Source organism: Macrobrachium nipponense, chromosome 4, assembly GCF_015104395.2.
Source record: "Macrobrachium nipponense isolate FS-2020 chromosome 4, ASM1510439v2, whole genome shotgun sequence".
NCBI lineage: Eukaryota > Metazoa > Arthropoda > Malacostraca > Decapoda > Palaemonidae > Macrobrachium > Macrobrachium nipponense.
Genome location: NC_061100.1, coordinates 21,921,354 through 21,938,692, shown reverse-complemented (window position 1 = coordinate 21,938,692; position 17,339 = coordinate 21,921,354). Strand labels below are relative to the sequence as shown.

Below are 17,339 nucleotides of genomic sequence, written 5' to 3'. Positions count from 1 at the left end.
GATGGTCATTGAAGGAACTCTCTTGAGCCTGGCTGCCTTCGAGTGGGCTCAGTTCTGTGGTGCTTTGAATTTCTCTTTAATTTTCTCCTCGTTTTTCCTTTTACTGTTTTCGCTTCTTCTTTCTCCTCTCGTTCTCGTCTGTCATTCAGCTTTTCTAAAACCTTTCTCTCTCTGGGAGAGCGCCTTCGTTTGTACTGATTTCACTCTGAAAGTTTATTAGTTTGTACTAGAGTGTTCAAAAAGTCACTGTGCACCTAATTAATGTTTTATGATACGACACTTGAGTGGCAGCATAAAATAGAATAAAATGTAATTTATTAATATTTATAATGTTTTTTATTAAGGGTCAAACAGCAAAATAATAAAACAAATCTTAATTAAGGGTCATGCTGCCACTCTTAAGTGTCGCATCATAAAACATTAGGTACAGAGGGACTTTTTGATCACCCCGTATTACAAGGAATGAGATGTAAGTTAGTAATCGTATGTATAAGTAGTTAAGTTGTATTATTAAAAAGTATTGCTGCATCAGCTCCATTAATTTTGTAAAATAAGACTTGTTTAAAAGAGGGTCTACTCCCAAGATACAGATAAGTTGTAAGCATAAAAACATTGTGCATAATATACAGTAGCTTTGGAATTCTGTCCAAGGTTCTGTTTTCCATGAATATTATAACCTATTTTTTTTGGGCGGGTAAGGCCATCGTCTCTCTCTCTCTCTCTCTCTCTCTCTCTCTCTCTCTCTCTCTCTCTCTCTCTCGTTTCCTTAAAAATCTATTTGGAGTTCTGGTAACTTACGGTGGTGATGGTTTCGACTGAGGGGTTGACCGGGATGTGTAAGGTATGGCTAGATGAAGGAAAGATGCTGGTTGGTCGGTTCGTTCGTCGTCTCTTCCATTGGCCTCTCTGTCACCCATTGCCTCTTAGACAGAGCCTTCATGGTCTGTTGTAAGTTTTGACGACACTTTCTTTTTCTCCTCCTACCTACTTTAGCTTTTCCTGGGAAAGAGGATTGACTGTTTCCACAGTAGAAAAAAAGACAAGAGGTGACCAGACAGGTGTTACGAGATCGCCTGATAGTTTCAGATGAGATGCTGTGAAGCTGGGGATGTTTATAACAATATCAGTAACTATAAAAAAAATAAAAATAAATAAATAAATCAGTCAATCAATAGGAGTGGAGAAATACATCGAAAGTCGATTAAAGACGTCCTCTCTCTCTCTCTCTCTCTCTCTCTCTCTCTCTCTCTCTCTCTCTCAGAGAAATATCCTTTATGGGCGTACGATGATAACATTGATCATGATAGTAGTTAATTTTAATATTATCATTATTGCTAGGGAGTGAGCGAACGGTAAAGTAATGCTAATAGTTATCAAATTCTCTCTCTCTCTCTCTCTCTCTCTCTCTCTCTCTCTCTCTCTCTCTCTCTCTCTCTCTCCAAATAAGCGTATGCCTTCGTCTGCTAGAATACAAAAATGAAAAGTAAAATAAATGAGCTTAGAAGATAAAAAAGCAATGAAAAAATATTTCATGATCTTGGGAGATACTCTCTCTCTCTCTCTCTCTCTCTCTCTCTCTAAGGGAAAAACAATAATAGAAACTCTTACCAACCTTTTTTATAATTTTTCTTATCTCTATCCCTTCGTCACTCCTTCCATTTCTAATACCTCCTCCTCCCCCTCCTCCTCCTCCTCCTCCTCTTCTTCTTCTTCTTCTTCTTCTTCTTCTTCTTCTTCTTCTTCAGAGGTGATAGAAGCCTGTGAAGTGTCAGATAAGTATTTCACACCCTGGTGCCTCCTTCAACCACACGCGTTGCTTGTACTTCTTCTTCTTCTTTTTCTTCTATTTCTTTTTTTTATTCAATTTACTTTTATTTTTGCTTCTTGGGAGGTGAAAGCCAATGCTTCGTTTGAGAGAGAGAGAGAGAGAGAGAGAGAGAGAGAGAGAGAGGAGAGGGGGGATTCTCCCAAGATCATGAAATATTTTTATTGTTTTGTTATCTTCTTAGCTTATTTCATTTTACTTTTCATTTTTGTATTCTAGCAGGCGAAAGCATACGCTTATTTGGAGAGAGAGAGAGAGAGAGGAGAGAGAGAGAGATACGTTACCCACAAGAACTTAGAACCTTTTTTTATTATTTTTTTTTCTTTAATTTTTTATTTATCTTCAATTTTGCTTCTTGGTAGGGGAAAACAGACGTTTAATCGAGAGAGAGAGAGAGAGAGAGAGAGAGAGAGAGAGAGAGAGAGAGAGAGAGAGAGAGAGATACTTACCCACAAAAGCTTAAAATTTAGTTTTTGCTTCTTGGGAGGCGAAATCAACCGCTTATTTGAGAGAGAGAGAGAGAGAGAGAGAGAGAGAGAGAGAGAGAGAGAGAGAGAGAGAGGTCGCTCCCCAGAACTTGCAATCCTCTTTTTTTTTAACTTCAAGTTTTTCTTGTGTTTATTTGTTTTCATCTTTGCATCCTGGGAGGTGGAAGATAAAATTCAATGTTGGTGGCATAACATCGTAACATAGCGCGACTTATGAGAAGCAGAGGAAAAGGAGATTGAGAAATGGCAAATTAATTTTTGCTTACTCGGGGAGTAAGCCTACAAACTACTTGGTTTTCTTGCTGCTGTTCTTGTTCTTGTTGTGGGGGAGTAGGAAAGGTCTATGGCAACTCCTAAGTAGATTTGAAAAAGGTGTTCTGCGTTGAGTTAATGATACAGGAATTATAGGATACGATATTTGTGATAATTTATTAGAATGAAAAATTTAAAAAAACTAAATAATGTGCATGTTAAAAAGTACAGAACAAGTATTTCTAATAAACTATATCGCATTTGTTTTAATTTTCCTTGGTGAAACAAGGCTCTATTTGACCATAGATTTTAGCACGTTTTAATTAACGTTAAAAGTTGGAATATAATGTTTACAAATAATATATGAGGGAAGAAATCTTGCATGCATCTTGAGTAAGCTGGATGTCGAATCCCGCCTTTTTTCTCTAGTCATAGTGAGTAGAACGACATAAGTGATAACTAGTAATATTCTTGGAAAAGATTAAAAGATTCTCATTGGTATGAGTGAATATGACATTTTTATTTATAAATTAATTCCTTTTGCATTACTAACTGACGACTATATCGTTCTCACGAAAATCGTGTCATTTGTAATTCTCTCTCTCTCTCTCTCTCTCTCTCCTCTCTCTCTCTCTCTCTCTCTCAGTTGCAACTTCTTTTACAATTTATTTTTAGACCGTTTACCTTTTCAAATGTATTCAGTCTAAAGAAAAATTTAATTCATATCAAATATACGCCAAATATTATTGTAAGAAAATGAATATACGTTAAATATGCTTACGAAGAACCAAATAAATATTCTTACTCTTGAACTGCCCTACTTTATCTTGACACTGGCGGAAGTGGTTCTATCTAGAAGGGTGTCCAAAAATCTTGATTGATCTCGCGCCCCTAGTGGTTGTTTTCGAAGAGGGACAACTGCAAGCAATAGACTCTTCTGAAGCAGCCAAATTGCACGCATATGATGAGCAGCAAAGCTCGATGGAGCCTTTCATTCGTGATTTCATTCAGATAAAATGGAGCAATGTAGTACAGTAAGGCATTGACATACTTTTAATAAAATAGGCCTAAGAAATTCACTTCAGACTAGTAGCACCTGGATTAAGAATATAGAAATAGACCTACTTCTTCTCTTTCTTCCTCATATTCTTCTTCTCGGCTTTATTCCTAGTCGGGGTCGCAGTTGTTAATGAGCCTTCTCATGTTGGAATTTTAGGTATCATGACCTAAATTGCATAACCCAAAAAATAAAAAACTGAATAGTTCATAAAATGATACACAAGAATTGACAAAGCTGGAGAAAAAAGTTGCAAACTACGCGCGAGGAATCGCCTCATTCTCTCTCTCTCTCTCTCTCTCTCTCTCTCTCTCTCTCTCTCTCTCTCTCTCTGTATCTGCCGCCTTGCATCGTGTGGCAATTAAAATTGTTTTCAACGTCTGTGATTGCCAAGATAAGTCACTCTTAGATTTTATAGCGCTCCGAGTGAAAATAAGTCGTGGGAATTTAATCGTTGCTTTTAAGACTTAAAGATTATTGACCCCTTGCAATTAGCATGCAGTAACATATCATTTTATCCTTGCGAAACCTTTTTTTTTTCTTAGTTTTTTGTTTAAAGGCAGCCATAAAGATCAGACGAAGGACGTGAATCTGATCTAGATCGACAACCACTCCCTTCCATTTCTGACGCCATCTTTGTACTCCGCAGTGAGACCGACCACCACCACACACTTCCATAAAATTCCAGTGATTTTCATTTTTCGTTATCGTTTTCGTCCTTATTAATGAAATCACTTAGGCAGCTGCAGAGTTTAGTTATCAGAGGTAACGCTTAAATTATTAATGAAATCACTTAGGCAGTTCCAGAGTTTAGTCTTTAGAGATAACGCTGGAACTAATAACCGCCTCTAGTCAGGCCAAGTCAGGTGTTTAATGGGACTGTTAAGTTCTCCTCTCCTCCTCTTTCAATTCTTTTGAAGGAATAACAACAAAGTCGTCTTTACGAAGGCTGCCCGAGATCCCGGATGGGAAGCCATTATGGTAATTACGATTGCCTTCTCTTAGGGCACCCATGATTAAAGCATTTTTTTTTTCCTTCTCCCTCTCCATCCTACGTTAAATGTGACGTTAACACGCACGCGCTATCTCTACTGTCTGGAGAGAAGGAAGGAAGAAGAGTGCCTGCCTGTCCAGCTCACCTACGACTGCAATCAAATCCAATCAAAAACTTTTATTTCCATTTTACAAAGGACATTCTACATGTCATAGTTAAAAATATACACATGATGAAAGGGGATTTCACGTTTTAAATAATATATATCTCTAGACTAGCGGGACCTTATTGCCAGCAATATCTGAGTTATACTAAATTCACCCTAAATTTCTTATATGCTAGTGTTGTTACAAGTGATCAGTATGATTAAATAGAAGAAAAATTTACAACATACAATAATGAGAAGTACAAAATGGTTCAATTACTGACAAACCGTGACTTCTTAGAATTTAAAATCTTAAAATCTTTAGAACTTGAAATCTTCAGAACTTGTAAATCCACCCAACCGTTTCTCGGACTCCCTCTTCTTCTTCTTCTTCTTCTTCTTCTTCTTCTTCTTCTTCTTCTTCTTCTTCTTGGGGAATCGACACTAGAAAAACCCGAACCGAAAATTGAATCTGACGTACTCCTAGCCGAAGGTCTATCAACCCAATACAGAAAAGAAAGTTAACTTCTTGTGGTATCAGGAGAGATCGGTGGTTTACAAGTTGCGATTAAATTTACGCTCTTAGACGCACCCCTCAAATTAAAAACTTCCGACGAGGAAAAAATCATGTTATGTAAACAAACTGCGATCACTCGAGGAGTTTGGAAATCTCTTTGAGTCTGCTTCTTGTGGAAATCTCTGTGAATCTGCTTCTTGAGCGAATGACATCTAATACATTCAGACGCCCAGGCAAAATTTACCAGAGAAAAACGTTCAGAATCATTCTTTTTTTTTTAATATCCCGTAGGGGGCTAGTGCCGTCAGTGCACCTCTCACGTCGCAATGTAGGTATTACTTAACGTTATTCGCAGCGTCCGCTCGGCCCCTATAGCTGCAACCCTTTCCATTCATTTTACCACACTTCCGTTCATATTCTCTTTTCACCCTCTCCTAACAATTGTTTCATAGTGCAGCTGCTCTGAGGTTTTCCTCCTGCTGCATCTTTCAAATCTTTTCACTTTAATTTCCCTTTCAGCGCTGATTGACCTCATAGGTCCCAGTTCTTGGCCTTTGTCATAAGATTTTATATTTAATTAAGTCCTTTTTTAGAGGTTTCTGAAACACATAAACTTTTGCAGAAAGAGTTTATGTAGAATGGGGTTTAGAATGAGTAACTGACCTTCCATTTTACGGCCCAACAAATTACATAATAGGTTCTTCTAATTTCCGAAAAAAAATGTTACTCGATATTAGATATGATTTATTTCTAATGTAAAAATATAAGTTGGATGATCTTGCTGTTCTTGATGTGTGAATTGCAGAACAATGAAGTCAGCTGAGGGGCTTTCAGTGACGAATTTATTTTCGTACGGAGGTGGAGAGAGAGAGAGAGAGGAGAGAGAGAGAGAGAGAGAGAGAGAGAGAGAGAGAGAGAGAGAGAGAGAGCAGGTGGCAATGGTGTTATTAAAATGCGGCTGATTAAAGGACTCGAAGAAGAAAATCAATTAACTTCAAAGCTTCAGAAAATGCTCTCTCTCTCTCTCTCTCTCTCTCTCTCTCTCTCTCTCTCTCTCTCTCTCTCTCTCTCGTGAATATAACTCGTTATGCTAATCGTCCGAAAATATTGTGGAGAAATGATACCCATAAATCTGATATAAATTATACTCTTATATGGAACAGTCATCACAAAATCAAGGGTTTACAAATTTTGATGCGATAATGGTGATAAGAAAGTATATCCACTAAAAAATTTAAATATATGTATATTTGTATACACACACACACATATATATATAATATATATATATATATATATATATATATATGTGTGTGTGTGTGTGTGTGTATGTATACATATATATAAAACGGGCTTTTCTTAGCGTATGTGCTTCTCTCTTACTAGAATGCAAGCATCTACATTTTCTTATAATCTTTTCTCGAGCACATTGGGCGCGGAAGATAAAACAAAACGTCAGCCCTAACAATGCTTTGATGAAACACCAAGACTCGACACGCAGGAGGACCTTGTCACAAATCAAGAAGAAGAAGAAGAAGAAGAAAAAGAAGGAGAATAAAAATCACATGAGACTAAAGAATTCGCGCTCCCGTATTGCACCATCAAAGACCAAGTTGAGCGGAGAGAGCCGTTGCACAGGCACCGGTTAAATAAGACGTTAGCAGCAGCAGCAGCAGCTCTCGCATATACTAGACCCATCCACATATCGCCGGCCGTAAATACAGCGCATACAAGAGAACAATAAATACATTCGCAGACAGGACGGGTAATTTAACCGCGGGAAAGCTTGCCTTTGTCGCTGACTCGGCGGAAGGAATGTTTGATGCTTACTTCTTCAGAGACCGTAGCCAAGTGGTGGCCGCCTCCTCCCCTCCTCCTACTCCTCCTCTCCTCCTCCTCCTCCTCCTCCTCTTAACTCCTGGGTGGTTTGACAACAAACGTCCCTAATCCTTATAGGCTGACGTCTCTGACTGAATCTGTATCAAATCTCGGTTGGCTCTTGTTTTATTGTGGAGTTTCTGCATCATTATGCTTAAGAAAGAATTCGTTTATCAGCTTATTTTTTTTTCTTCGCCCTTTTAATATCTCCACTTAGTTTAACTCTTAATTCTGGTTCTTGTTAGGAGAGAGGTTTTATGGAACGAACAGGGAAGTGTTGCATGCAATCAGATGATACACACGTCTGTTTTGGATTCACTTGATAGAGCAAGGCGTCCTTATCTCGACTTCTTCTTCTTCTTCTTCTTCTTCTTCTTCTTCTTCTTCTTCTTCTTCTTCTTCTTCTTCTTCTTACGGTCATTTGAAAGCTCGTGTAACGACTATATTTTTCCTGCAGAGAGATTTAACTTGCCAGCGCAATACGTGCTTATATAAGTAGATGTTAAATCAGAAGCATAAAAAGAAAATGTATTTTAGATTCTTTAATTTCGTTCATGTTCCATGTGCTTGAGAACGAAAGACCTTATCGACGTCTACGATATATAATGTTTCCTGTTCCTTTGCTGATGTAGGAATACAAAAAACCTCATGAAAACAAGAAAATGGTCTTAATTATCCTTTTGGTAAGTGAAGTGTCCTTGAATTAATTTTTTTTAGTCTTAAATAGCATTAGGTTAAAATGAAGAAAAGCAGTTCCTTTTTTTATGAAATTTTTCAAAGACGTTCAATTTGTTTTTTGTCTTAATTAGCACTAGGTTAAAATGAAGAAAAATATTTCATTTCTTTAAAACATTTTTACAGACGTTCAATTTATGCCCCAAACTGCCACCCATCTCCTGTCATGTTATCACGAAATTAAGGAAACAACCGATTTCTTAAAAAATAAAGTGATTTATTCATTAGAACTCAGGGAAACTTATTTGAAATATAAAGTAACGCCATTAATGGAATTTTGTTAGTGCAGCTTCCTATAGACTTTCAATTAAGCCTATCTGCCAGGAATTTGCCCTAATAAGGGGCAATATGTAATATGTCCCACCGCTAATTGACTGACGGATATGAGAAATCAGATGACGAAGCTTCGAGTGATGTCCTATGAAAAAACAGGGCCTCAGTGGCGTGATCGGCATGGTCTTGACCTGTCACCTCAGTGACCGCCAGTTCGATTCTCGGGCATTCCATTGAGGTGTTAGAGATGTGTATTTCCGGTGGCAGAAGTTCACTCTCGACGTGGTTCGGAAGTCACGTAAAGCCGTTGGTCCCGTTGCTGAATAACCACTGGTTCCATGCAACGTAAAAACACCATACAAACAAAGAAAAACAAAACCGCGAAAAAACAAAATGAAAAAGGGAGGCCCAACTGGTTCAGGAGAAAATGTTTAAAAAAAAACTAACATTAGCCACCCAAATCATCCTATTCACAATGACGAAAGAAACAATGCTCTAAGAAAATAAAAAAAAATTTTAAAAGCCATCTCGTTAGTTTAAGCTCAGGCAGCTGAGACATTAATCACTCACACGATTAATGGTGTTTGTACAAGAAAGACGAACGATGAATCATTTACCACCGGAGGGGAAATATTCATGCGATGAGTTACTCGAGTTGTCTCATGAGTCATGAATCTTCTCAAAGTAGGCGGTGGCAGTTGTGGTCGAAAATAATTATAGTGACTCTGGACGACTGATGATTCGAGATTTGGTTGTTTCTGTTTGCAACAATGCAATGACTTTTTTTAGAATTATTGTTTTGGGATTCAGTGTTACAAAGTTTAGTGTTTTTTTTTTGCAACGATTAAAAGTTATTTTTAAAAATAGTAATTCAGTACAGAGTTTCTGTATTTATTCTATTTTATTGATATTCTTTGTGCGTTTTTTGAAAATAGTTATGTATGTGTGTGTGTGTGTGTTTTTAAGTAGTTATTTTTAGATTGCTGTCTCTTATGGAGATATCAAAATTGTTAAATTATCTGTTTCCATTATATTATTTTATTATTATTATTATTATTATTATTATATTATTATTATTATTATTATTATTATTATTATTATTTCTGAACAACGTTTATAGGAGCTTTACTATTTTTAAATGAGTACCTGGGTTCATTCTCTATTCCATGATCTAATAAGCGATCTGTGACAAGAATAAGAAATGCCCCCAAGTTTAAGCAATAAATAAACCAGGAAGTTAATGGCATGAATTAAACAAAAAAAATTCCAGGTATCAATACTGTTTTTCAGAATTTGTCTGCAATGGTCGTTCGATAGTACCTTGGAACCATTATAAAAATAGACTGTGCAAGATGTTAGATCCATATTCATGTTAAGACGATGCTATTAACTTATTTCGAAGTCGAATTACTGAAAAAATACGGTAGTAAAATCATATGAATTTACACTTCTAATACTAAAATTAACAGTAAATTACTCATCTGTACATGGGGAGAGAGAGAGAGAGAGAGAGATATGAGTGGTCAAGGGTAAATAAATGATTATAATCAGCATTACAAATTCCTTCTTTTACTTCTGAAGACAATAACCAACCATTCCATGAACCTCTTCAATGCAGGGCCGCTCAAAACACTCTACGGAGTTATCATGCCCAGTTTCACTTACCCCCTCTCACGTCTATGTACAGCTAGTTCCGAAAGCGGTGTCGCCCCGCCAGGCCTGGCTCGGAGAGATCATGCCCTTCTTGCCCTGAAAGTGGCCCACGTTCAAACAACCGATGCATAGTTAGAGTAGTTCGAATGGGAGGAGGAGCGAAATTACGGTAATCAGGCAAAGGAATGCATTAATGAATGAAACACTATATAAGGACAAGAGAAGAGAAGAGAGAGAGAGAGAGAGAGAGAGAGAGAGAGGATGAGAGGAGAGAGAGAGAGAGAGAGTGAGAGAGAGAGAGAAGGGGGCGGGTGGGGTGAGATGTAGTAGAGTACGAGGAACGATAACGAAAGAAATGCATACTGTGTATGGAGAGAGAGAGAGAGAGAGAGAGAGAGAGAGAGAGAGAGAGAGCTTTTATTTCTGTTTAGTTAATCTGATGGGTATATTTGAGACCTGTTTTAAGAATATATTAATATATTATCTTATTATTTTTTGGAAAATAATTGTTATGAAATCTTATCACATCGTATTATTTTAAATCGTTATCATATTTTTTTTATATAAAAAGCCTTAAATATTGTTGGAACTGACTATTCATATTAATATCCTTCCTCTTTGCTTTGAGCAAGTCGAAACTTCCGAAAGCGTTTTTTTTACTTTTTTATTTTTGTTTTTATTTTAAGAATTTCTAAAAGGAAATATCTTTTCTAAATATTTTTATTTTCCTATTTTTTGAAGAAAAGGTTTCATTACTCCTTAAAGTGCGGAGAATAATTATTGCCTTTTATTATAGCGTTTCTGTTATTTATAATCGTAATTACACGTTCAAAAAATTTGTGTTGAATTACCTCAGTACTCTTTTTTTTATATTTTTTTATATTTTAGGATTTTTTTTTTTTTAATTTGACCCTAGTCCAGTATAAGTCTTTTTTCCTAAAAATTGAGGTGTTAAAACCGTCTGTATTACGTGACACTTCTATATCTAAGAAAGAGAGCTTATTATTATTTTCACATTCAATTGTAAACTTGATATTAGGGTGGGCTGAATTGGCATATTGTAAGAAGGAAGCAGCCCTGTCTCTGTCTCGAAAAAGAATAAAAGTATTGTCAAAGTAACGGCAGTAAAAGAGAGGGTGATTAACTAGAGGGACAAATTTTTACAGATTTTGTAGTTTTAACTTTAAAGCAAACGCTTCATATACCCTCTTCCACAGGGCATATTCTCTCTCCTCTGGCTGGTCTGAATTTCACAATGAGATTGCTGTTTCACAACAGTACTTCACCGATAACTGCTATCCAGCTAAGGTTTTCTTCAAGTACCTAAAGAAGTTTTTAAATAATAAATTAATAGAGAAAAATAACAGACCAACTGCTCCTAGAATGCCTTTCTTTGCTAGTGTCCCGTTTATCAGTGATACAACATTTTATACCCAAGTTAAACGTTTAATACGTGAACATTGTCCGGCCGTAGAAGGCCAACTAATCGTAAGAAACCCTTTAACTATTGGGTCTTTATTTAAATATAAAGAAAAACTGAGCCCTCTTCTGACTTCCAATGCGGTCTATTTATTTTTGTGTCCCAAATGTAGATTGGGAAATTATGACGGACCCTCATGTACAGTGGCGATTTTACCCCTCAAAAAGTAGGGGGGCAACTCTGGGGCAAAGATAATTGTTGGGTGGGCATCATAGGAAAGGTAACTATAAAAATTATTACAATTTTGGAAGCATTTTGAAACTCATAGAGGAATGAATTTGACTAAAGGTAAAGGTTCATATAGAATTTTGTTTGATTCCTAAGCAAAACAACTGTAAATCATCCGTCTGATATTTTACCTGACTTGCATGATATGAAAATTTAACATTCAAAACTATATACAGTTCCAAACAATACGCAAACGTTAAAGAATGGATAGTATGTATAAATATAATACACATTTGAACCAAATAAAGAAAGGTAGTAATTATATGAAATGAACAGATATACATGGGGCATGTCATGACAATTCTGAAAAGGTTCAGTTTGACGTTCAAAACTATATACGATCCCTACCAATATGCAAATTATTAAAGAATGTTAAGTTTGCGTTATACACATTTGCACAACTTAAAGAAAGGTATTAACTAATGAAATGAACATACAGATGTGGACTATGTCTTGACCATTCTGAAAATGCTCGTTTGACATTCAAAACTATTTACAATCCCAAACAATATGCAATTATTAAAGAATGGCAAGTTTGTATAATGCACATTTGAACAAATTAAGGAAAGGTATTAAGTAATGAAATGAACAGACAGATATGAGGCTTACCATGAAAATTCCCAAAATGTTGTTTCGACATTCAAAACTATATACAATTCATAACAATATGCAATTATTAAAGAATGGTAAGTTTTTATAATACACATTTAACACAAAACAGATATGGACCATGTCGGTATAATTCTCAAAATGTTTAGTGCAATTTGATTCTACGATTGTCATGTCGGCTGTCAAACTCATCTACAAAACTATCTAAGTCAATAATCTCAGCCCGTTTACTTTCAAATGATAATAATGCAGTGTTACTTAGTCTCTCACTAGTCATTGAATTTCTAAGAAATGTTTTTACTATTTTCATTTTGGAAAAACATCTTTCACAAGAAGCACTGGTGACAGGAAGTGTTACAGCTATCAATAGTAAAATGTATAAGCAATCAAAGGCAGATTTATATGGAAGAATAAATGACAAAAACTCCACCAATGATGTAGGTGGCTGATGTTCTTTCCGGAACAATTTCTTAACTAAAGATAGCTCGTGTTTTAAATCACTTTGATTAACTGAATATGATAAAAGCAAATGACTTAAAGACATCCTGCAGGACAGAGAGCTGAAATGCCACAGAAGATCACACATGACTCTTGGGAAAAACGACGATCTAATTCACTATTTAAACAGTCTAATACTTCATATAAGATTGTGACGTGCTGTGGATGACTCGGCTCCACAACTCTCTGGCCAGATGTTTCCAACATGATAAAATACTGAGTTGTCGAGGTTTTCTTGAACGTTTTCTTGTCACTGTTGGTGAAATGTCACATTTTTTACAGAGTTCGTCAACCCTATTAGAGTAATTCTCAATTAAGTTGGAGTTTCTTACATCAGCTAAATCTTCACGAAGACAAGAAATAAGTTTAGCTGCTTTTCCAAGGTCTGCCTGTTTGTCCTGCAGCTGCTGAGATACTTTATTTTTCCCAGAATTTCAGAGAAAAACTGCAATAAACAAACAAATTCTGCATCCATCTGAGCAAGTAAACCTCTAGCAGATACAGCTCGAGCTCCAGTATCATCTGCAGAAGTCTCCTTCAAAAGTCTTATAATACACTCCAGACGTAATAAAGCATTATCACAGGAGGTAGCCTGACACCACCAGCGAGTATCACTGAGATGCTGAAGTTCTCGAATTTGTTCTTCAGGAAACATTTCACGCTGTATAGAAAGGAACTTCTCATGAACCACTGCATTACTAGCAAAGATATAGACTTCTTCAAGAAGACTGAAGAATTCAGATGCTTGTGGTACGTTCTTTGCAACACTTGTCAAAACCAAATTGAGCTTATGACCGTAACAATGAACATAATAAGCAAAAATTGCTTTCTCTTTTATACGTTTCTGAACGCCACTAATTCCTCCACTCATGACTGATGCTCCATCAAATCCCAAGCCAACAAGAGAAAATTTATAATCTAAGCCTAATTTTTCTAGAGTTTTCAGAGTTATGTCTGTGATATATGCAGCATCCAATGGAGACATGAGAGTGAATGAAATAAAACATTCCTGAATACAGTGCGAGATTTCATCATAAAATCGTACTACTATTATAGTGCTAATTGCGCAGTTTTGCTCACATCTTTGGCTTCATCGGCTTGAACAAAAAAGTAATGGCAGGATTTTATGTTTTCAGCTATTTCTTCCCTCACAATTGATGCAAATGTATCAATCATCTCATTTTGTATTGCAGAACTGGTGTACTTCTAATTTCTTTGACCACTTTTAACACGTTCAGCTGTAACAGGATCCTGTTTGTAATGAATCTAAGAAGTTTACGGATATTTCCTGGATTTTGTTCATCGTCACCCTCTCAGTGGCTTCTTTGTGCTATATTTTGTTAGTCTCAGGAGTATAATCTCGCCAAGAATGTTTATGTAATGACGATTTTCACGGACTTTCTTCTGATAGCCCTCACTTATACTCTGTTTAATGGATGTTTTATCAGTTTTATTGTGTTGATAGTCAATCCACGTAGTATAGAGGATTTGTGGACATGTGAGTTCAGGTGCTTTGCAATGGCCCCATCTTTCCTTGTGGCTTTTTCCATCGTCTAAAGCCACTCTTTATAAATGCATCGTCTACATTGGCATAAGAAGATGATGCAAAGTGCCTACAAGCAAAACAGAACATTGCATCACGTTCTTGAGAGAACGGCCCAATTTTGTGTGACTAGTTTGTAACTATTGTTATATTCAATTATGATTAATTTTATATATAATATTTCATTACAAAAGTGGGGGAGAAAACCAGGGTCATGGCCAAAATCTGGGAGGGCAGCTGCCCCCCCATGGCCCCCCCTGGAATCGCCACTGCTCATGTAGGCTTCTTTAAGTCCGCATTGATTGCCACAGGAGGGTGAGTTACAGGTGTCCGGTTGTCTTCACCAGAATTCTCGAACATTCGAGAACATTAAAAAAATACAAATTCAATATAGAATACAAACACTTTAAAATCATGACACGATCTTCTCAAGAGCTTGCTGTCTTCGAATCGAATCGCTTTCCATAAAAACAATAGTTCCAAAATTAAACAAACTACCGCTACCCCTCTTTACCTGGAACCTTTCCTTCTTCTTCTGGTCACTCGTCTTCTTCCTTTCACGTGAGATGGTCGTTTTCTTAGCATTGTAGTAGGTTTTCAATGAATTTTAAATGTATGCTAGTTATTAGGATGAGTCTTTTTTATAATATTTATGTGTATTAATCATTTTTACAACCGTGATGATGATGGGGCTGGACCCCGAAACGTCGCTTAATAAAGCCTTTGAAATTACCAGAAGACGTCTCCCTTGCTTCCTTGAGAATATATATATATATATATATATATATATTATATATATATATATGTGTGTGTGTGTGTGTGTGTGTGTGTGTGTGTGTTATATAAGCTTAAATATATACAAGTATACTCATACATCTGGCAGTATAAATGAATGGACTAAATACTTCCAATATTGCACAAATGAAAAATGTAGTGCATACAAAAGAATGCACAAATGCATTCACGTCTATCGCCAATTTCCTTTCCAAGAACTGATGAACAATTCAAATCAATGTCGAGAAGAACAAATATCTTATGAGAGAGAGAGAGAGAGAGACCACCACGACAGTACCGAGCCAGCTGTGAAAATTTGGGAAATATTTGCATTTCTTACCCTGGGCTAATTTCCCCAGGGTAATCTGCGGACGGAAGTTACGTAAATCCCTGGGTTGATTGTGTAACGACATTGCAATGGAGCAACTTTCTGAAATTGCTCAAGAAAAAAATAGTAAAAATATGCAATTTTTTTAACGGTAAATATCCACATGCGATATCACTAAAAGATACAAAAACATTTACAATCTCTACTTTATAATGGGCAATGTGGTTTTCACGACCACAAATACTACTAAAATATTCAAGAAAATAGGTCACTCGGTACAATGCTTTATGAGCCGCGACTCCCTGAAACTTTAACCACAGCCTGGTGGTGGCCTATCCTATATCGTTGCCAGAAGCACAACCACGGCTAAATTTAACCTTGAATAGAGTAAAACCACCGAGGCTAGAGGGCTGCAATTTGGTACGTTTGATGACTGGAGGGTGGATGGTCGACATACCAATTTGCAGCCCTCTAGCCTCGGTAGTTTTTTTTTTTTTTTTTTTTTTTTTTTTTTTTAAGAGCAGACGGACAATGTTCTTGATATCTCAAATAAATAAGTTAAGTTAGAAATTCAGAAACTCAGGACCTCAGACTCCAGTGACCTTTGGTGTTTGAGGAACCAATTTGTATGAAATTGGTGGTAAGAGAGAGAGAGAGAGAGAGAGAGAGAGAGCTATTCCTTTCCAGAAGAGATGTCAAGAGTGAGATGAAATACCCCCCACCCACCAAACCCCCTATTCTCCCCTCCCTCCCCGCCAACCCCCTGCCATTCCCACGAGGCGTAAATCATTCCAGCGACGCCTGGAATAGCAGATGACACAGCCATTCCAGGCCAGGCGTCGCATGTAGATGAATATCTCTCAGTCATTTGATAATGGAGGCGTGAACATGGCGTCTCAGGACGCTCAGTGGACACAACAGTCATCTTTATTACTCTTTGCTTTCACATCCAATCATTGCTTAACTTTTTTTTTTCATTCATAAACGTTTTGATTATTATATTTATACAAGAATACTGAACAATATGAGTGATGTGTTCAACCATTTTTTTGTGTGCATTAGGTAAAGTATAGTGTTAGACTTGCACAACCATTATATTTGATGCCTTTGTTCAGTGCAGAAAAGATATGAATAAAATACAGGTAATTCTATCAAACGCTTTGACTTTCAATTTTCTTTTTACAATATAATTTATTTTTGATGAACGAAAATAAAACTATAAGTATATAATTCATTTAAAAAAAAAAATCTAAAATAACGAGGAACTCGAACTTACAAATCGAAAAACATTTTGGACGACTCAGTTTTTGCTTTCCTCAGGTAGTTCTTCAGTTTTTGTGGGTCCTCCGTCTGCCTCCCTCTCTTGGGGAACTTCAAAAGAGATCAGACGAACAAAGTCATCCTCTCATTAAATTTTATCTTCGTTTGTCCTCATTCGTGATGCTCTTTTCCTTGTGAGAGATTCACGGAATTTTGGAAAATTAGAAACTCCTCCTCCTTCTCCTCCTAACGAACTGAATTTCTCTGAGATAAAAATGGAAAGTCTTTGAAGTATTCAGAACTCCTAACGTCGTACCAATTATCCAAAAACCCTATGAATCCTTCCAGAAATGTATCTGCTTCTCCCTCGAATTTCTGTCTCTTCTTCCATCTTTCTGCCACTGCTAAGAATTTCTTAAAAATGGAGATTCCTTTTTTCCTTAAAACAAATAACGTTTTCCTAAAATTCCAGAGAATTTCAACCACAATGCGAAGAAAACTCACGGCCCAAAGCAGCTGCCGTCGTCTTCTTTCCTGAGTGAGTGACATCTCTGGAGCAGCATCGGATCTTCGTCCTTTTTCTCGATCTGACAAATCTTCCATTTTGCTTCTGCTCCTCTACGACGAAATCAGAGTCCACTATTGCAGGCTGCTGCTCTGTCCGGAGCCAGAATACTCTTCATCCTCGAAGAATTCTTCAGTGACACCCAAGAGGCATATTTAGAAACTAAGCATAAGGCAAGTGGAAATGGAGACAGAGAGAGAAGTAGAGTGTGGTGTGTGTGTATGAGCGCGCTCATTT

At 36.8% G+C, this 17,339-nt stretch overlaps 1 protein-coding gene across 1 annotated transcript; it reads right to left on the bottom strand.

The window, feature by feature from the left end:
* Window positions 1–1,635: 1,635 nt before the first annotated feature.
* Window positions 1,636–13,617, bottom strand: LOC135211298 (chemotaxis regulatory protein ChePep-like). Its single transcript, XM_064244616.1, has 4 exons — window positions 13,049–13,617; window positions 12,719–12,885; window positions 5,123–5,205; window positions 1,636–1,758 (listed from the first exon to the last, which is right to left on the bottom strand). Exons 1-4 carry the CDS (start codon window positions 13,615–13,617, stop codon window positions 1,636–1,638), a joined length of 942 nt encoding a protein of 313 aa, XP_064100686.1.
* Window positions 13,618–17,339: the final 3,722 nt, after the last annotated feature.